The 22051-nt window shown below is 34.3% G+C and overlaps 3 protein-coding genes across 5 annotated transcripts in view; all 3 read left to right on the top strand.

Annotated features, from left to right (window-relative positions):
* Positions 1-22051, top strand: part of LOC146538701 (uncharacterized) — a 178520-nt gene that overhangs the window by 128032 nt on the left and 28437 nt on the right. The gene's annotated exons all lie outside the window — the stretch shown is intronic.
* On the top strand, positions 1801-4403 carry LOC146538705 (ras-related protein Rab-24-like). The gene is made up of 5 exons (XM_085187324.1): positions 1801-2107; positions 2594-2682; positions 2930-3056; positions 3686-3833; positions 4202-4403. Exons 1-5 carry the CDS (start codon positions 1994-1996, stop codon positions 4333-4335), a joined length of 612 nt encoding a protein of 203 aa, XP_085043450.1. The 5' UTR covers positions 1801-1993; the 3' UTR covers positions 4336-4403.
* LOC146538706 (uncharacterized) lies at positions 4319-21998 on the top strand. Of its 3 annotated transcripts, none has more exons than XM_085187300.1 (9): positions 4319-4438; positions 15598-15681; positions 15853-16506; positions 17671-17858; positions 18344-18447; positions 18799-18951; positions 19389-19480; positions 19752-19909; positions 20147-21998. In XM_085187300.1, exons 2-9 carry the CDS (start codon positions 15615-15617, stop codon positions 20693-20695), a joined length of 1965 nt encoding a protein of 654 aa, XP_085043426.1. In that variant the 5' UTR covers positions 4319-4438; positions 15598-15614; the 3' UTR covers positions 20696-21998. The 3 variants fall into 3 exon arrangements, with proteins under 3 accessions (XP_085043426.1, XP_085043424.1, XP_085043425.1); XM_085187298.1 differs by lacking the exon at positions 4319-4438 and adding an exon at positions 7318-7458; XM_085187299.1 differs by lacking the exon at positions 4319-4438 and adding an exon at positions 7351-7454.

Consider the following 22051-nt stretch of genomic DNA (forward strand, 5'->3'; position numbering starts at 1 on the left):
TAGAAACCAGCCAAGAGTGAAGGTGATTCCATAATGCTGTTAGCTATCGTGGTACAGCGAGGCAGTGCCTGTAGATGTGATGGTGTTCGTCGTCGATTCGGCCTATAAGCTCTTCTGCTTGCAAGAGATAAGTAAAAATGAAAAGAATATTGGGATCCTCTCATATACTTATTATTTTCTTTTCTTCGCTCTGGTGAAAAAGGCAAAGCGCAGCGTAGAGTTCTGCCACTCGCCACGCAATGTTAGAAAAATTGGGCGGTGCGTTGAAATCAAAGTGTCAAACATCATCAAACACTAGAGGAACCTAGTCGACCTACCCTGCTTAATACGGGACACAGTGTGAAGGTCATAGTGGCGCAATTGACATTTATCCGCAAGTGCATGATGGTTGTCAGCTCAAGTTCACTCGAATGGAACATTTATATTAGGTATATTTACGATTCATCCATTAAGGCCGTAGTGGAACACAAATAATTATGTTCTGGAATTATTATATCTGGATAATTTAAATTAACTAGTCAAATAAAGTGAGTGAAATTGAATTATATCACAATTTAATCATTTGTATTTTATATGGGTTATTTTTCTATTTGTAGATTTATAGTTCTTGATTATGTAATATTTTATAGGTACTCGTAGTGCCAAGAAATAAATCCGTTCAATTATTTTTCTTTTATTTCTTTTAAATGCGATTTAAAATAATAGGCTGTTTTAAAATAAAAAATATTTTCAAGCAAAGTAAGAAGTACCTACTTTTTATAGAGATATGATTTGTTAATAATATTTTCAAATGATGAAGCTTGGAGAATTAGAAATACTTTAGACCATGGGTTCCTAACCTTTTTCAGCTCGCGGCGCAGTTACAAGTTTGGTATTTTTTGATGGCGCCCTACCCAAGCTAGTTCGCTATTAGAAAAAAAAACAGTCGAAAGAAATAGTAATATGAAATTGAGTTTTATTTATTTTAATGAGAAAATAACTATTAAGACAAGAATAATAAAGTACGACAGTTCTTAGTCAATTCAATGTGACGGTTGAGCTTGGTGGTCTCCGCACAGTTTCACAAGAGATTTTAAGATTTCCGGTTTTAGATTTAGGAACCAACTCACGGCGCCTTTTTTTACTTTCTATGGCGCACTAGGGCGCCGCGGCGCACAGGTTTGGAACCCCTGCTTTACACCAGGATTTGTAGATGCAACATTTTTTTTTTCTTATATTACTTTTACATCACAAATATAAAATTATTTGATTTAAGTATATATTTTTTAGAATTTAACCAGAAAAATTGTAATTGCACAAATGTAATAATAGTATTTGTTTTTGGTTTTGAAACTCGTTACTAATGTTATAAGATTAATTACGTTAAAATCATGTTAATTTCATCCATATTTTATTACATTTTTATCATTGATAAATATAGACAAAATCGTGACTTTCCATCCGTAAAATATGTATCCTATACATAAATATTGTCACTAGTTAGGTTAGTTTCTAATATATGATGTAAATTCCTAAACCAAAAGAGAATTAATTCATAAAGTAGCTCAGAAAAGGAGAGGGATTCCGTCAGTTAATAATAAATATATATATTTGAATAAGTCGGTTAATAAATATAATATATAGACATATTTTATAGGTTTGAATAAAAATTTCTAACTACTGCAAATAGAACAAATTATTGTTTATTTGAAAAATTTTTATTGGGCACATTGTTTATATTTAAAATTCTCTAGACTGGCAATATTTTAAAATGTTAAACTATCAAATTGAATTTGACATTAGTCATGCGATTCACTGATTTTTTTTTAATATAATATTACAATAGACTTACAAAACAAATACAAACTTGGTATTTGTAATATCATTGTTTATGTTCTATAATTTATAAACAATGAATATTTGTATATAAAAAATATGAGAAAACTGAAATATGAGTTAATTTAAACATAAAAATATTACTTTTATAATCGAAATAGCAATATATGACAGAAAAATGAGCCGCTGTGATTTTAAAATAGTCCTTTTGGGGAGTGAACATGTCGGAAAAACTAGCTTAGTTCTAAGATTTGTAAATTGTAGGTTTAATTCAGGGACTCCTTACCAGAATGTAAGTTATATTATATTTAAGACCTATAATTCAAAGTTATGGTATTTTATACTTATTTTGTTTAAATAATTGTTTATCTTTGTTGTGTTTGTTGTTCTTAATATAAACAAAGAAAAAAATTTTAAGCAATTTAATTTAAAAAGAATTCAAGTTATCTTTTTACAAATTCTTTTGATTTAGTCTAATATTTTATTAAAAAAATGTGTAATAATAACATTCATAATAATGTAATTAACTTTAAAACTATAAACCATTTTAATACTATACTATATTATAATTACATCTTTAATAGCTACAAGTATATTTCTGTTAATATAAATTGTAAAAATCAGCCAATTTTCAAGATTTTGTCACAACAAAAAAATATTTGTTTGAGTGGGAAAGGAACCCATTGTGCTCACATTCAGAGATTTTACTGCTCTAACACAACTGCCCCAATATCAGAAGTGTTAGTATAATGTTAGTAACATTTAATTTTTTTTACAGACTATCGGTGCAGCATTTTGTGCAAAACAAATGCATTCAGATGGAAAAGATTTTAATGTTGGTATATGGGATACTGCTGGCAGTGAAAGGTATGTAATATTGTATAATATAAAGAAATTAAATTAAATCAGTTTCATGTTGTGTCCTACACACATCAGGGTAGTCAGAGGGAATGTAGTGTTAAGACACTCTGTTCCCCACTTTCCATTGAATTCTGGGGGATTGTGTGTTGAGCGGCGGAATTAAACGCCGCGCTTTGCCTCAACACCAGACTAAAGAAAAAGAAGCCTTTAAGTTATGTGTAAATTTTGGTCTTTTGTCATTTTTTGTTTTTAGATATGAAGCAATGACAAAAATGTACTATAGAGGCGCTCATGCTGCTATAATATGTTACGAACCAAGTTCACAGAATTCATGGATAAGATTAAGGCACTGGTTGCAAGAATTGAGGACTGTGGAAGAGGTAAGAAATATATAGATTTTTGAAGTGTTAGTTAGTTTAGTTCAGTGTTAAGTTCCACCTTAGTTTCAGTTATTAAATTTTCTACAATAATGTTTATAGTCAGTTTAACTGCCCTTAGTAATTTATTGAATTTAAAAAAAAAAATAATGTACAAAAAAATATTTAAGTTTGTATCAACTGATTTGTATAGATTTTTTTGTTTTTCAAATAAATTGTAGTTTGATAGTAATAATTATCATACATTTATTTCAAAAATATTCTACAATACTTTGACAATCTCTATGTAAAGTATCAAAAGTGCAAAATTGCAATTTTCTTTTATTGATTACATACACATTTAAAAAACGCATAAATAACTTATTTTTTGAAATTTTAGAAAATTATCATTAAAACAGCACTCCTAAAATTTGATGTGTTGTTTTACAATATTTGTGGATTGATTAAGAATTATTTTTTTATTGTATGGTTAGTCTTATAAAAAATAATAATTGACACAATAAGTAGTTTTTTAAATTAAATCACATATTTTTTTAAATTATTGATTTGATAATATAGTTAAACCTGATAGTGACACCCTGTAACTGTCTGATATAACACTCAAATGAAAACTTTATTATTTTCTTTTTTAGGAGTGTAAAGTATACCTTTGCGCTACCAAAAAAGATCTTTTAGACTCGGAATTAGTGCAACGGGAAGTCCCCGAAGACTTGGTAGCGACATATTCACAAGGATTGCATGGACACTTTCTAACGTCTAGCAAGACAGGGGAAAATGTTGGTAAGACATACATAAATCCTACTAATATATATAAATGTGAAAATTTATTCCACTTCCACTAGGGAAATAAAAATAATTAATTGCGCCGTGTGGGAATCGAACCCACAGCCATCGTTTTTTGAGTGAAACACGTGAGAACTTCAATATTTTTTTAATAATTTTTATTTTTGATTTAATGGAAATGTAGTATCTATGTATGGAATGCAGCTAAAACACACTGCATCTTAATGTACTTTGTCTAGCACAGATCTTGCTTATTATTTTCGAAAAAGAGTAAATTTTAAATAAATAATAAAAACATAGCGTAGCTTTATGTAGTCTTTTCTAATAAAAATCATATCTATAAAAATAAACTTATTTGTTTCCAGATGAACTTTTCCAAAAAATTGTCGACGATTGTGTAAAGGACTTGAAACTAATGAAGAATGTAGAAGAAGCAAGAGTACAATTGGAAAAAGAAGAGAAAGAAAAACAAAAACAAAAAGATTATTGTTTTTGTTGATAAAACTTTATTATACACTCTGGGATTTCTCTAAGACATCTCTAATTTAATTTTCCTATTTATTGGAACTTTAAAAAACAATTTTCTTATTTAAGGAAAAAAGGTTTGTAAAATCTGCTGCTACATAAAATTTTTTTTATATGAAATTTCCATATATTGATAATTTATGTATATCAATGATAATGTAAAAGATATATATATATATATATATATATATATATATATCTATACTAATATAATAAAGCGGAAGAGTTTGTTTGTTTGTTTGTTTGTTTGTTTGTTTGTTTGAACGCTAAGATCTCTGGATCTACTGGATCGATTTACTTTGTTTTTGTTTTGTATGAAAGCTGCATTCTTCAGAAGTGCTATAGGCTATATAATATTACATTACACATATATCGACTGAACCAAATAATATTTAAAAAGTTAATTATTTATATTTAAGTTTTATTTAATCTTTATAATTTATATTATTCTTATGAATCTACCTAGTAATCTTTTAATTTCATAGTGGAACACAATTCCATTGCCACTTGAGGGAAGTATTTAACCTATTTTCATTTCGTAACTTTGTTACGACAGCGCGGCGAATAGCTCCTCCTCACAACACTCAATGTTTTGAATTTGGAAGGCAAATAGGGAACGGTGTGTCTTATCTCTAGGTTTCTTCGGCGTACTTTGCTATATGCATGCTGCTATATACAACTTGAAAATAAATAAAAACATATCTACCAGCTTTTACCTGCGGGTTGGTCTTGCTAAAGAGCTTGTTTGGCCGTTTGGTTAGTCGCGCTAATCTCAGGAATCCCTAATAAAACATACACTTCACACACTTTCCACCGAATCCTGGACGCATTGTGTTGAGTGGCGGAACGCCGCGCTTTGCCTCTACCAGAGCGAGGAAATGAAAATATAAAATATTTCATTTCTTCGAGTGGGAATCGAACCCACAACCTGTAGCGTTTACAGTGGCAAGCTTGTGTCCCTGCGCCATGACTGGCCTCGATTTTCCATTCCATTTGATCAAACAAATCTCTCCATCTTTATAATATTAGTGAAGACTATAAATATATTATAGGTAATGTACATTACCAATGATAAAATTATTTTGTAAGGTTGAGGCAATTTTCTACATTTTCTCATTTATTTTGACAAATGTGATGTTTAAAGTTACGTTATTATACCTAATAAGAACAAACAAATGTATGTTTGAACAAATGTATTATTTATTTTTTGAAATGTAAGCATTAAATATTTTGAGCATATTATGTTTTTTTTATTCCTACTACATGGCGCTAAGACACTTCCGTTCTCCACTTTCCGGCGAATTCTCGAGGCACTGCGCGTTGAGTAGCGGAACTCTTTACCAGCGCGAGGAAATGAAACTATTAATTAAATATTTAATTTCTTCGAGTGGGACACGTTTATTCCCTTGCACCATAATTGGCCTCAGAACACAGGTACTCGGTTTATTTTCATCCTTACTTACTTACTTGCTTTATATGCAACCTTAACAGTATGGTTTGAGGTGGTCGTGTCGCAGTGGACAAAAAACGGCGTTGAGCTCTGCCAGTCAACACGCAATTGATTGTGTGTTGTCTGTCAGTCATTCAGTAACGGATGTATAGATTATCATTTATAGTAGTAAACAAAAAAAGTACTCTAATCTTAAAAAATCTAGGAATCAGACCTACTATTTCCGCCATAATAATCGATTCTATGTACCTATATAAACCTTAATATAATTCATTTTGGTTTTTCCTTATTATAATAATAAATAATTTATTAATTTTTACTCATCGCAGTGACTCAAAATGTATTGGAAAAGGGACTTTAATCATAAATTTATCATTATGGGTTCTAAGTTCAAATTAATGATTAATGAAAGACACTGATTTTGATTTCGAATCGCGGCGTTTGATTCCGTCATTCAACTTATAGTAGGTAATTCGAAAAAAAACCTTTATATTTTAAAATTGAAGATTTTGTTTGGTCGAATATATTAGTCAGTGGCGTAGTGGGGGGCAAAGGGGTAATCATGCCCCGGGCGCCAAATAATCCGTAAACATTATTGTGTTCACTCAATATGACCAGAAGAGAGAATGCCTCCAGAATTCAGCGAAAAGTGTTTTAATGGTAACGGGTTCACTCTGCCTACCTCCCATGTGCGTGGTGTACCACGTGCTGTAGCACGAAGCTAAAAAAAATCATTCCGAACTAGTAGTTCCTGTATTCCTGAGATAAGCTCGTTAAACCAAACAAACTCTTCTATTTCATAATATTAGATATTATAAAAGGAGGAGGATTTTAGGAGGATTAGGAGAGTATTACCTATACAGATAGGCACAGATAGGTACTTAGTGGAACCCAACTCTGCTCTTTATTTAACCCAACTGGGTAAATAGAATAATATCTAATAAATACAGCAAATTAAACAAAAAAAACCGAAATGATCCTGGTTAACTTAGGTGAGCCGCCTCTCAATAGTGGGAGGAACATGTCACTATGTGCCATATGCCCTACTTTCCGCTTAACTTACGTGACATTGTGAGTTGAGTGGTGGAACTCAACGCCGTCCTTTGTCTTGTTACCAGAGCGGGGAAATGAAAATGAACCATCTATACCCCGCATGGGAATCGTACTCACAACTGTGGCGTCGCACTGACAGTCGCACACTTGGGCACCTGCGCCTTATTTAAGTAAATCTAAATATACGAAAGAAAGTAACTTAAGTAAATAAAACACCGTCACGGAGCAGTCTAACTGTAAAAGTGATTGGAGTGGGTTCGATTACACATCGAAAAAATAATTATATTGAATACATTTACTCACTCTGACAGCGCGCGGCGTTAGGTTACTCCAGAAACGCAATACCTCGAAAATTGGACTGCGTGAAGAACGGAGTGTTATAACACTAGGTTTCCTCTGCCTACCCTGCAATGTGCGTGATACAGCGTGAAGTGGAAAAAAGTAAATGACTAGCGTCATAAATAATTACATACTTTAATTGAAACCAGTTCGTTGTCTATACTTCACGGGGACAGACGTGTTGACATGTTTCTGTGTTAATATATATACAGAAAATAGTGTTTTTAGTGTATTTTAGTGTTTTTATGTGTGTAGGTAAGTTTTTTTTGTGTATTTTTATGATTTTGTGTAAACTAGAATGTATTTTATAAGATACTGTGTATATGCTTTTGAAGAAGCGACTTAAGTGTTTGTAATGTATATTTAATTTGAGATAAATTTCATCTTTATAATATTTTTTCTAGTTTGAAAATTTGGTTGGTCATATACTGTTAGCTACACGCTGTATCCCGCACATAGAGTGTGTATCGAACCCTCACATAAGCCACTGCGACACAAAGGCTTACCTATTGTATACAATTTTGAGTTATATCCAGAATATTATATATTTCTAAAACAAAAAAATTAAATGATTAAAGCCATCGTAGCGCAGCGGCTGTGAGCGCGACAGTCATGAGTTCGATCCCACTCGAGGGGATGAACTTGTTTCATTACCTGGCTGTGGTACCAAGACAACAGCGTGGGGAACGGAGTGTATTAAAAATAAAAATTGAAGGGCAGAGAGCTATTTCTAAATTATTTATACCATACAACTATTTTAAAAACAAATAACAAAAAAACCTGTTGAAGGACCTTCAGACATATCATTAATTCTATAATACTATTAATATTACTAATAATATTATTTATATTATAAATAGTTCACGTTTTTTTTTTTACTTTAAAGGCGGAGACAACGGAGTTTTCCGTTATAATGAGAATGTTTCACACTATATCCCGCATAACTATAGAAGGGTAAGGGTGTTACGACACTCCGTTCCCCCCGCACCGTCCCATTTTCGAGACATTGTGTGTTTAGTTAACCTTTCTTAATAAGTGGTTGTGAGATATTATATTATATGAGGTCGCGGTATGAGAGTTAGGTTCCGTTGCAACAAGCAATATGTCAAATTGAGAGTGGACAACGGAATGTCTTTATATTAATATCTTTCTGCCTACATGACTATAAGGAAAAAAAAGTTAGGCTGCTGTGCTGCTGGATAGTCCATTTACTGAGGTGGACTATGTGCCACTACATCACGTTATGTATAAGCAGGCCAGCACTCCGTTTTTGCCCCGTCAGAGCGAGTTAGTGAAACTATTAAATATCTAATTTCCTCGATTGAGAATTGAACCCACAACAAGTGCTGTGCTCCTGCATTAAACCGCAGGGCCTTGCCAGGTCCAGGTCCGCTAGGTCGACTTGTAACCATGTAATAAAATCTAATCTACTTATACGTATACAATACAATAATATGTTATCATCGAACTGGTCTGATGATGGAGCCGGGAGCCGAATAGTCGAACTCTTTAGAGGCTACTTTCTAGCAGTGGCGTAGCTAGCTAGCTACGCCACTGGCTACTAGTAAACCACTCAAATTAAGGCTCATACAATTGACAGCTCCGAACACATTCCATAGAACTTGTGTTACTTTTTTACGTTAATATATACAGACATGTTTATGTTTTTATAACATACTTTTTTTTATCAATACTCACCCATTTAAAAACAATTAAAATGATATCCAAAATATCAATTTAATTAGATTTGACTTTAATATGATTGTAAATAGTGCAATGGCACTGAGACAATGTCTTCTTATAAATGTGTGATGAAAAGTTTGTTTGGTTGAAACTAGTGATTTAAATTGTCCATTTATGGAGGAAGGCTATACTTATTCCGGAGTTCCCTCCCGTACTCGTAAGTCATACAAAAAAATTTTTTTAGCTTTGAATTGCTACCAGAACGAGCTAATTAAATGATTAAATATTTAATTTCCACGACCTCATATAACGTGCTTTATATTAACAAAGTGCAAAAATAAACCCGCAACCATCGCTTGCAACCATAAACATGCCGAGTGGCGTCAAACATAATGAACATTTATGTTAAATGGCAAAACCACAATCGATTAATCAAATTATAATTTCATATTTTGATAATAAACAACTATTTATTGCTTTTAAGATATCAATTCAAGAAACCGCTATGTTATTATGCTTTTGAAAATTTTCCTTAAAACTTATTTATTATAGTTGCACGCTGTATCCCGCATATAGCAGGGTAGGTGGAGGGCACCTTGTTCTAAGACACTCCGCTCCTCAGTTTCTGTTAAATTTTTTAAGATATAATGTGTTGAGTAGAGAATTTCAACGCCGCCCTTCGTTTTGTTACCTGAGCGGGGAAATGAAAATAATTTATTCTCTCGAATGGGAATCGAACTCACAACCTTCGCGTTTGTCACACTCAGACGCCGGCCTCTGTATCTTTAACATGTTGGCACAGTGGCACAGGGATCCCCACTCGAGGGAATTAATTATTAATGTTCTCTAATGCTCTAGTAACAAGACGTGCCGCGGTATTGAGATTCTCTACTCAACACGCAATGCTCGATTTGGTGAGGGGAACGGAAATGTCACAACACTAGGTTCCCTCTATCTTCTCGTAAAGATGAAAACAAATAATCAATATAATTAACAACAATCAGGGAAGCATTTTACGAAGGACGTCGATACTTCCTGTAAAACAGCTTTATTAAACAAAGAACTACTTAAGTACGTCTCATATATACATGAGATGAATGAACGTTTTTTACCTATTTGCGTAGTAGTTGTTTATGGTAAAGAGCGCGCGATCCTGCGACTCTGCTTGCGTGTTGAACTTGAGTGGCGGAACTCGAATCTACTACCATCGCGTTCAGTTAGGCGCTACTGCGGCGTGCACATTCCTGTTTTTGCATTATAAGGTAACCACCTTGTAATGTCTTCGAATATCTTGAGGACGACGTTGCGCAAGGGCCATGGCGTGCGACTATAGACGCGATAGTTGCGGGTTCGATTCCCACTCGGGTAATGAAATATTAAATATTCTAAGTTATTTTAAGTTGAGTTTCGCCCAACACGCAATTCTTCAACAGTTCGGTGGAAAGTGGGAAACAAAAGTGTTTTAATGGTAAACAGGGTGTCTTAACACTAGATTCCCAGGTTCCCCCTGCCTGGATAGCCTGGATAGCCTGGACAGCCAGGGGCCGCCCCCTAGCAGGATTGCTATGGTGAAGCTAGTATATATAATATTTTCATTTTTTTTCCGCAAAATCTTTAAATGTCATATACCTACTTTAAAACAACAACAAAATTTATATATTAAGCATATGTACTATAAATAACGCTTGAATTAAATTCTAAAGATTTCTTTAAAACAAGTTTTTTAAAGGTGACTTTTGTTGTCTCATATTACAAGATGTAGGTAGCAGTTAAAGTACTAGAGTTAGTGTCAAGACACTTCATTCTATCTTTTTAACCGACTTCTGTAAGAAAAGGAGGTTATCAATTCGACTGTTTTTTTTTTTTTTTCTTTTTATGTTTGTTACCTCATAACTTTTAACTGGGTGAACCGATTTTGATAAATTTTTTTGTTTGAAAGGTATAGCTTCCCGAATGGTCCCATTTTTTTTTGGTCCATGTCTGACAATGGTATCCATGAGAAAATCACATAAGTCTTAAATTTGCATTAGGCATGTGCGCGACAAATAGCCGAATAACTAAATGTCGCGCCAACCGATTTTGATGATTCTTTTTTTATTTGAAAGGATACACTTCAAGGATAATTTTGTGAAAATTTTTTTAGGTTTCGATTATGGAATCCGGAGAAAATTGAGAAAGTTTGTTTTTTTTTGGTAAAAAATTGATTATACTGTAATAGTTACAAGCAAAAACTTTTTAAATTGATGTCAGAAATGAGATTCCTGATCGTTGCATTTCTTTTCAACCAATCTCAAAAAAGAGGATGTTCTCATTTTCAACCAACTTCAAAAAAGGGAGATTCCGAATTTACCCGAATACTTTTTATGTATGTTCTTGTCAATATACCGAAATGTAACTTTGCACAAAAATAATACCTAATTAAATGAAGTTTTACATAGAACAATCACAACCACTCGTTGACAACCACTACCACCACCATCACCACTCGTTCAAGAAGCACCATTTTAAGATCTACCCATCACATAAAATCGTAAAATAAATTAATTTTTAACAAAAAGAAAAACCGACTTCTAACAACGAACTAAAAAGTGAAAAATAATTATATAAAGATTTTATAATTTTGAAGTCGGTGCAAAGTAAAACAAAAAGGCTTAGTAATTAGATTTGACACCGACTTCAAAATTATAAAATCTTTATATAATTATTTTTCACTTTTTAGTTCGTTGTTAGAAGTCGGTTTTTCTTTTTGTTAAAGATTTATTTCCAGTATTTAGTACATTACGTGTTATTTGGCTGAACTCAACGCTGCGCTTAGTCTTGATAACACAGAAAGGTAATGATAATACCTAATTCTGCAGGTACCCCAAGTGATAATCGAACCCACTTACTGTAGCCTTACAACGAGACGCAGTCCCATTGCGCCGCGATTACCTTAATCCTATACCTAATGTACCTGTAAGTTCTAATGATTTTATATCTATAGAAAGAGAACGGAGAAAACTTAATAAAATAATCAATAAAATCATGTTCACGCTGTAACGCGCATATAGCAGGTTAGGCAGAACGATCCTAGTGTAAAGACACTCTGTTCCCCTCCCCATGTTGGTACCACAGCGAAGAAATGAAAATAATAAATAATAATTAATTCTCTCGAGTGAGGATCGAACCCACAATCCTCGCGTTACAGTCACGCCCTTGTCCCCATGTTTGTCTGCGCCATGACGGCCTCAAAGTTGTTCGATAGGTAAATTTACATTTTTCGTTTTCAATATTTAATTGCTGTAATAAGACAGAGTAGGCAATGGGAACCCAGTGTAAGATCTCACAACAGAACAGACGAAGGAGACTATAGACATTCGCCCTCGCGGGAATAGAACCCACAACCATCGTTTTGCATTAAACAAACTTGCCCCACTGCGCTACTAAGATATCTATAATATAATTAAATTATAACGCTACAAGAATCTTGTCTACATACAAAATGTCCTTCGAAGTAAACGTGAATAAGAACTAATAATTATCCGTAGTTTGTAAGTAAATTGATGTTTACGAGACATTATGTATCATGTGTACCCGACTGCGCGACCCAAAGGAGGGTAATGTGTTTATCAGTTTATGTGTGTTCCTATGTGGTGTTACGGGGACCAAACGGGTTGATTGGTTTTGAAGACTCGCGTCAATCGATTCGTCTTCAGTTATCATCTTGCGAAAGTCATTGACGATTACAAACTACAGTACGTACAAGAAACAATATTGACCACAATGACAACGAGGTCTCATTATGAAACATAAAAAACTATTGTTGTTTCTTTTTACTTCTTTTAGCTTAAGGTTTTATCCCGCGTAGTAGAGTACGCAGAAAGAGAGGGGGACCTAGCGCCAGGATATTTCGCTAGCTAACCCACCATCACGTTTATAATGTGCTCTGGCCCCATTCGGTCAGAAGGTAGATTCCATTACATTTTTTATTAAATCTAGGGGAAATACAGTTATACATATATATCTTAAAGAAAACAATTTTACCCATGTTTATATTACATAATGAACATTATATAATATCGGTTTATCCAATTATGTATGTAGTATTTAAATAATTATTTATTAACCTATGTTTGTACATATGTATGGGAAATATGGGCAAAATTACATACTGTCTTGTTTTTAAATCATATTTATTTATTTACCGCAAACATAACCGATCTCATTCATTTTTACTCATCTTAGTTTCATTGACTACTTGTCTTACGTAGTACTTGGTCCTTATTGAAAGGATTATAAACACGTTCACTGCGGTTTGAGGTCGAAATCGGCCCCATATACGAGATTTCACATCGGTGCGCGCTATGTTACCTGTGTATAAAATATGAGGCCGAAAAGGCTTCGACACCAGTTAAAAGTTCTCAAAAATAGGGCCCGCAGTAAATGTGTTAATACTATTTTTCAACTTCAAAGGCAAGTTCTTACAGTGAGACAGTGACGTACAAATTCACATTTATAAAAACTTTAAATATACGACTCACCTAATTTCAGTTAGAAGTATTTACATCGATTTTCCTAATACTTTGGCGTAATTTGAAAGTTGCCTCAGAAACACCAAATGTTCGAGACCTAGGCTTGCAGCTTTCAAGTCACGTAAAAAAAAGATACAGGTTAGCTTTTATTCCAACTTGCTAAAGAAGTTTATGTACTCTTTAGCGTCGTTGTATTATGTTGTTTTGTTTGGTGAAAATTGGTTAGGCTGGTCTGAATTATGAGAATAAGTTGTTCATGATTGAATGTAGGTATTAATTATATAATCAATCTGCAGTAAATGCCGCTATGTTTTTATATTATAAAGCTGGATAGTTTGTTCGGTTAAGCGTGCTAATCGCAGGAACTAATGATTCGAATTGAGAAAATATTTTTGTGTTGTACAGCCCATTGCTGGAGGAAAGTAAGCTATATATATATATATAACATTAGGTACGTAATGGTGTCGGTATACACAACTCTCAATAAAGCCGCAGGAGAAAAAGCTAGTGTAAAGATTAAAGAAAGATTGTATAACATAAGTTTATTCAATTATAGTATTTAAATAATTACTTATTTATATATAACTTCCTGTGTGTAGGTAGTTTGTAATTGTCTTTGCGCAGGAAGCCGCCCACATACCACTGATATACATAAAAAGTTGATGATTTGTAATTAAATGTTTAGGATCTTTATCAGGTCGGTATAACCCATGATTTGCTTTTGTTAGCTTCACATTGTATGACTTAGTGTAAGACACTCTTTTCTTCATTTTCGAACGACAATATTTTTAAAATACACGGGAAGTAGAGTCTTAACACGTGTGTGTGTGTGTGTGTGTGTATGTAGAATATTAGTGTATTGGCAGAACTGTAGGGGGTTATCTCCAAATGAGCATCGAACCCTCAATAACGTCTCGACATCACAACTGCCACCTATTGGTCTATTTTAGAACAATATAACTATAAAAGTAACTGTAACAGTTATTTAGAGAATAACCTATAAAACATAATGATTGTCTCTGTCAAGTAACGGCGCTGGTGGCCGATTACTGTATTTAGACGTATATGTATTGATCTCGATATACGCTATTATTATAAAGCTTAAGAATTTGCTCAGTCGAACGCGCTGATCTTGGGGACTACTTACTGATACGAATTGAATAGTTAACAACCGGACAAGTAGGACTAGAAGAAAGGTGACAGTCTTCAAGCGGCTGAACATATTTCCTTGAATCATAGATCAGAAAACTCTAGAAAATCGGTTCATCCGTTCGGGAATATACACACACATAACTACACGGGGATTAATAATTCATTTTGTATTGGCAGATACCTCTAAGGTAGGGGTTAATAATTTGTATGAAATATGGCAGGTAAAAATAATGCAAAGTAAAAAATAAATTGTTTATTGGTTCTTTTCGATCGCAGGTTACGTTTTGGCGTAAGAGAAAAATCGCCCATGCCGCGTATAGCAAAGTAGGCAAATGAAAGTAAAAAACACAGTTCTCCGTTTTTCGTCCTAATACAAGATATTATTGTGTTGAAATATATTAATGTATCGGCGGAACTCAGCTCCGCACTTAGTCTTCTCTAAATTATTTATGAGTTATTGTCCCTTAGCGCCGCAACGGCGTCATGTATAATCACAAGTATAATCTCGCGTATTAATTAAAAACACGTTATAATGTCATACAAGAACGAGATCCCGCACTCACCTTCTACCAATCAAAAGCCTTGAATAAAGGTCAATGACCCAACAATTGGTTCGTTTACTTATATTGTGTCTGCACTAAAGTTATAGCTTCTTTTTAACTGATTTCAAAAAAATGGAGGCTATCACTAGCCGTCATATTCTACTTGCAACGCGGAAGTTTCGCCTTCTACTCGCGGTAGGAAATATTGACGAGCCTGGCGTTGGTGGTGGCACATAAAGAGTGGACTGTAAGTACGTAGGTAGCCCGACAATAAACTAATGAAAAATAGAATACGTGAGAGACTGAGAGGATTCGTCCACGAAGAAGTATGATATTTAAATTGTTTGTAAGTAGTCTGTAATGCAGGAGAAATGAGGACCAACGGTTGCTATGACCAGCGCAGCGTTGGGCTCATTTATTGTAAATGAACGAGTTACACAATACGGAGAGTATATTGCGCGAGCCGTTTTCCTTTATTAATATAAGTTTTATGTTTTTCTTTTCAGTTTCATAAAATGAGAAAATGGTTCGAGCCATCCACGCAGTCTTACTTCTTGCAGTTGTTGCGGACGTGAGATGTCAATTCTTTGGTAAGTAGCAGCTTCACGCGTTTCCCGCATATAGCAGGGTAGGCAGAGAGTACTTACATGTTTTGGCTCGTAACCATTGCAAGGAAATGAAAATATTAAATAATTTTCATATTTCATTCCACGAGAAAAATCGTTTAATTGCTTTAAATAGTTTTAAAATTATTCTTCCAGATTTCCTCTCAGCTTTTCAACCAGTACATTCAACAACAAGATCTTATGATGTAACCACACGGAGACCAAAGACCCAAACAAAAAGTACCACTAAGAGACCGGCATTTTATCACGAAGAAGATGAAGATAACAATAAACAGAGGAAAATTGGAGCAATAGTCTTTGACTTATACTCTACAACTAAACGACCTGATAGGAAAACCACAAGAAGTTCAATAAATAACAATTCTAATTCTAAAAGTCGTAATAATAAGTCTAACAAAGATTATATTAAAAATAAAACTAATCATAGAGATGTAGACGTAACTGGTATAGACCTATCCAAAGTAAGACAACCAGAAAGAAATCAACACCAAAATATAAACAACGATAGATATGATACTGAAAAGAATACTATAGTTAATTATGAAACGTCCAGACCTGGTCATAATGATAATAGAAGGTATTACAGTACCCAGGTCCCTTATACGAGTAGACCTGGAGTCAGGCCAATAGTTGCAAATGGACCTCCGATCACAAATCGACCCGCCAGGAAACAAACTGTTGGGATATCTCATCATGATGACACTGTCACTCCTGAGTTAATAATAGGTCCGAATGAAGATTATATGAGTTCGGTTGAGAAGATGAGATATATAGAGATGGCGGAGAAGAGTGAGTTATTTTACAATTTAAATTGTTATTAATTAATTTTTAAAAAAAGGGGGTTATCAGTTTGGCATATACCTATGTATGTAATATTGTTGGTATTGTTTAATAATTGAATATGATTTAGGTTTTCAAGTACATGTGTTGAATTTTGTAAATATATATAGTTTCTTAGTAATTCATTTCCACGAAAGAAAATCGGACTCGCGACAATCGCGTCAGACGCTGTGAGTGTGAGGCACTACTCTTGTGGCTTTACATTGAGTCATTATCAATTGTTCTGTTATATTTAAATGTACCAAGTAATAAATACACACATTACTGTGACCTAATATAGCTATTTAGTCACAATATTTATAAATTGAAACCGTTTTGGGAGGAATGATTCATTTTAAAAATCTAGGGCATCTAAAGTCGGCGAGCAGTGGAATAGCCAACTCCTCACAGAGCAAATGGCGATAAAGTGTTAATCCTCCGTCCCCCAAGCGTTGCCCAACTTTCTAGACATTGCGACCTGAGTTCGTTTTCAGCTTCACGCTGTTTCCTGCACATGGCAGTAGAGGCAGAGGGAACCTGGGAACCTGCTGTTCAGACACACTTCCTATTCAAAATACTTCCGTTCTCCACTTTCCGCCGAAATCTGGAGGAATGCGTGTTAAGTGGCGGAACTCAACGCCGCACTTTGCTTTGTTACCAGTGCGAGAAATGAAAATATAAAATTTTATTTTGTATTTGTGCATATCACGTATTAAAATATTTCATCTTAAATGCATCTAATAAAATTATAAGTAACTAATTAATATTCAAAACTAGTAGAAGTGTTTGATGAATCATACAATTACAGGTTTACTTTGCGGTTACTTTATAATTGCGCGTTACATTTCTGTTAACACTTTTATATACGAGTACACACAAGACTGTCAACGCGACAGTTGTGGGTTCGATCCCACTTGGGTCTATGAATTATTTTATTTACTCGCTAACATGACAGAGCGAAGTGTAATAACAGAACGAGGAAATGAAAATAAGTCATTTCACAGAGTGGGAATCGAATCAACAACCGTCGTGCCTACAGCCAGACGCTGTGCCACTGCACACTGCTCACAACGGCCTAGGCCTTATATAATTAGTAGGCAACCAATTTCTAATATTATATTAATAAATTTTCAGTGTGCGATAAATATAAAGCGTTAGACATAAGGCAGATATTTGTAATACCGCTCGTGCCGTCTCCTGAACCAGTTTCCATCAACGTGTCTTCATGCACTCCGACCAATGTGCCACTGGTGGTAGGAGGAAAGGTTGTCACTATACAGGAGTTCCCTCATATGGCGCTGCTTGGGTGGGCTAGATTACAGGTATTTGTTTTTATTTTAAAGGATTAGAATTAATTGAAAATATGTAATTAACAAAAGTAAAACGTAAACGTAGTAACTTTAAGTGAATATACAACCATACTCGTACATACTCATACCAAATTTAGCACACTTGCTTGGTAGCCTTAAAATATCCTCATGCACAAATATTATCTGGGTCCTCCTCGATAGCTGGACCATCTAGAACAAAAAAAACCATTCAAACCGGTCGTTCTTAAGATTACTGCTACCTAACAAAATCTTTCTATTTATAATATTAGTATAAACTATAGATACCAAAATTCGGAGGAAAGTGGGAAACGGCGTTTCTTAACACTATGTTCCCTCTGCCTACCCTGCTCTGTACAGGATACAGCGTGAAGCTGATTTTTTATAGATGATTGTGTAGCTCAAGCGAAAACAGCCGCGGGCGGGTCGCTAGTATCAATATACTTTTAGGGAGTTTCATATAATAATTATATTTCCAGTCGGGCGGCTACTCTTGGAAGTGCGGGGGCTCCCTGATAAGTAATCAGTACGTTTTGACAGCTGCACACTGCGCCTACCAAGACCGCGATGACAGTGTTATTGTGTAAGTAAAAGAGGAGAGTAAATATAGAAAGAGGAATAAAAGGTATAAGTATTATAGAATTTTGTAAAAATAGTAGCGCATACAGCAGGGAAAGAAGAAGGAACCTTGCGCTTTACGTTCTAACTTTGTTGCTATTTCACGACGACTCCAACATATACGGGTCATATTGTGGTGAGCAGAATGAGGCCGGATGGGTCGTGCTCGTGACCACCCTTTTATTATAACTTACAAAAATCCACCCAAATATATGAGTTTCAGCTAAAGTCAAGATAATGGATAATGGAAAAAATATGTACACACATGTATCAAAAGAGATCATACATATGTACATATTATTCATTCACATTCCAGGGGTCCCCCTCGTGCAGTTCAACTGGGATCCTCATATATGGATGATCCAGGTGCAATAGTGGTGAAGGTGGCTGCTGTGGTGAGACACCCCAAGTACAAGCTGCCCAAGTCCTATTATGACATTGCGCTTGTTAAACTTGTTACTACTGTCACGTAAGTAGTTAGGACTTTTATTTTGTGAATCTTGGCTTAAATATATATAACTTAAACTTAACTTCGTATTAGACAGATTTTATGAAACCCAAGAATTTGTTTGTTTAAACGCGTTGATCTCAGGAACTATTGGTAAAACAAAATGAAAAAATATTTTTACGTAACTTATGTATATATAATATTAGTTATTACCTGCAGCTTTGTCCCTTCATTCCCTTGAGCACATTCTAAGTGCCCGAGGTTGCTCTGAACGCAAGGACAGTTACTTCATAACGATCAATGTTATGTCATATAGCCTTCCTTGAAAAATGGATTATCCAACACAAAAAAAAATCAATTCGAAGTGGTAGTTCCTGAGCTTAGCACATTTAACCGAACATTTTTTCAGTTTTATTACTTTAGTATACTTAGATAATTATTTTGCTGAAATCCCATAGATTCTCAGACATGATCAAGCCAGCTTGTCTCGGCGTCCCACCAGCGCCCGGAAACCCTGTCATTGCTACTGGCTGGGGAAGAACGGAATTTGGTAAATATTAAATATCATTAAATTAAACATCGACGGCCGGTTGTGGCGCAGGAGCACAAAATTGCGGCGGAAAATGGGGAGTGGAAGTATCTCATAGGGAACGAATTGTCTTAACACTAGGTGCTCAGGTTCTCTCTGCCTGCTATATGCAGGATCAAGCAATTATAACCATTATAAAAATTTGTTGAATAGAAACTAGGTTTCCTCTAACTAGTGCCTACCTTGCCATAAAGAAAGAAAATCACTACTTTTCTTATCTTTTGCAAATAAGGTGATCAATCGGAAGAGCTCCGTAGTGTTTCCATTGCTGTATGGGATATGGATGAGTGCTATAATGTCTTGGGGACATCTCGGAAGTTGCCAAATGGACCATCTGGTGATAGTCAAATCTGTGCTGGTGAGAAGAAAGGTGGAAAGGATACGTGCCAGGTAAAACACATTTATGATGTGAAGTTCTGCCGCTCTTTTGTCTACTTACCAGAGCGAAAAAATTCAAAATTTAATTAATAATATTTTATTACCCTGAGTGGGGATGGAACTCCCAACCGTCGCGTCGCCTTGACAGGCTTGTGCCACTGCGTTACTTTTATTAGTACTGAATAAAAATAAATATTCATAATTTCAAGAGTCTAACCTTAATTAGTTGCCAAACTTAATTTTTTACAGGGTGACTCTGGAGGTCCAGCTCAAATTCAAGATGGCTGTATCTGGAGGGTGGTAGCAGTAACCTCCCTCGGTAGATCATGTGGTGCTCCTCACACTCCTGCCCTTTACGCTAAAGTGCAAAGGGCTTTTATATCCGCTGTTGCTTTCGGTGGACAAGGAAGTTCAGACAACAGAGGAACCCAAATAACTCAACAGAATCAACCAAATAATTATAACCAAAACACAGCAACCGTATGGAACTCAAATAGCAACAATCAATGGAATAGCAACCAACAAAACAATCAAAATCATCAAAGCTCGTGGAATACACAAACAAATAGCCGAGAGGAGCAAAATAAAAATCAGCAACCTTGGACTACACAGTCACCATTCGGATGGAATAACCGCGGAAATGTATATGACCAAAATGGCTATAATCAAAACCAGAATAACCGAGGCCAGTACAATGGCTACACCACGAAAAGGCCAACTTATTATAACGATTATGGTGAATCGCCTTATCAAGCTGACCAATCATACCACAGCGACGGTAGGTTATGGTGGACATGAGATTGTTTAATGCTGTGTTCTTTTTGATAAAGTTTAAGTGGAAACAACTTAGTACAGAGTGCAATAACTTAAAGTGTTATTCGTACATTTAGAATTATAATAATGTAAAAAAAATACTTTAAATGTTGCCACATCTGCATGACAATTATGTAAAATATTTGACATATTTATATTTTATAAGTAATCTGTGCTTTGGACACGGAATTTGACTCATAAGTACTTACTATTATTATAATATAAAAAAATCTGTATACATTTTTACAATTAAATTTTGTACTGAATTCTCAATACCTACACTATATGAATATTGTCTCATATTTTACATAATTATTAATTATATTTCATAAGTCATCTGTGCTTGATTTCAACCATAAGATGCGTGTATATGCATGTGTGAGTGTATATATTTCAATAAGTGTTTATTTGACATACAATGTTTTTTTTTAAGCTTCACTCTATATGCCGCAAATAACCGAAGGAACCTGGGAACCTAGCGTTAAGTTCCGTTTCCATGAGACACTTCCGTTTCCCTTTTTGGTGTTGACTATTAAGTGGCGGAACTCGACGCCGCGCTTTGCCTCGTAATCAGACCGAGGAGGAAGAATATTAAATATTACATTCCCTCAAGTTTAAACTGAACCCACAACCGTCGTGTTTGCAGTCACACTCTTGTGCTTCTGCGCCACAACGGCCTCTATTTAATAATGTGACACATGCATTATTATTTTATTACAAAAAAACAGGGAACAGTGCCTCTATCGGAAAGTGTATGACTATACGCGATGGTCGTATGTTTCTTTTCCGAGAGGTAATAAATAATACCATTTATTATTTAGATAAAAAAAGAAAATATTATGAGTACGAATGTTGTTTAATTAATATAAAATATAATTTTAAACATCGAATTTTAATTATGTTCAGTTTATGTGAAGAGTTTTATATACTTATTACATAGATATATTAATATAGTTATTCCAATGCTAGTGTTCTACAATGTTGTATGGCTATTGATTTTGGCGGGTAGGCGCACGGAACTACACTACTATGTTTTGTAATAAGTAAAGATAAATAAGTATATGAACTCATGACCTCAGAGCGAAAGCAACGAACTCAGAATTATAACTATTTTTTTTTACTAAATATTTAGCAAAATAAGTCTATTGAAGCCTTATGATGACTTCGATGTGTGTAAAAAGGTATCCACATGTGCATGTGAGACAAAATTTATTAACTAAATTCTTTGTAAGTTAAAAAAAAGTAATTAATTGTATGTATGTATAAAAAATGAAGTTGATTTATTGAAGTTTAATTTTTTTTAAATAAAATTGCTCAATGTTTTTTTTTTATTATTATTTT

Source organism: Heliconius melpomene, chromosome 6 (assembly GCF_056956725.1).
Source record: "Heliconius melpomene rosina isolate 202511_hmr_F chromosome 6, ASM5695672v1, whole genome shotgun sequence".
In the NCBI taxonomy this organism is placed as follows: Eukaryota; Metazoa; Arthropoda; class Insecta; order Lepidoptera; family Nymphalidae; genus Heliconius; species Heliconius melpomene.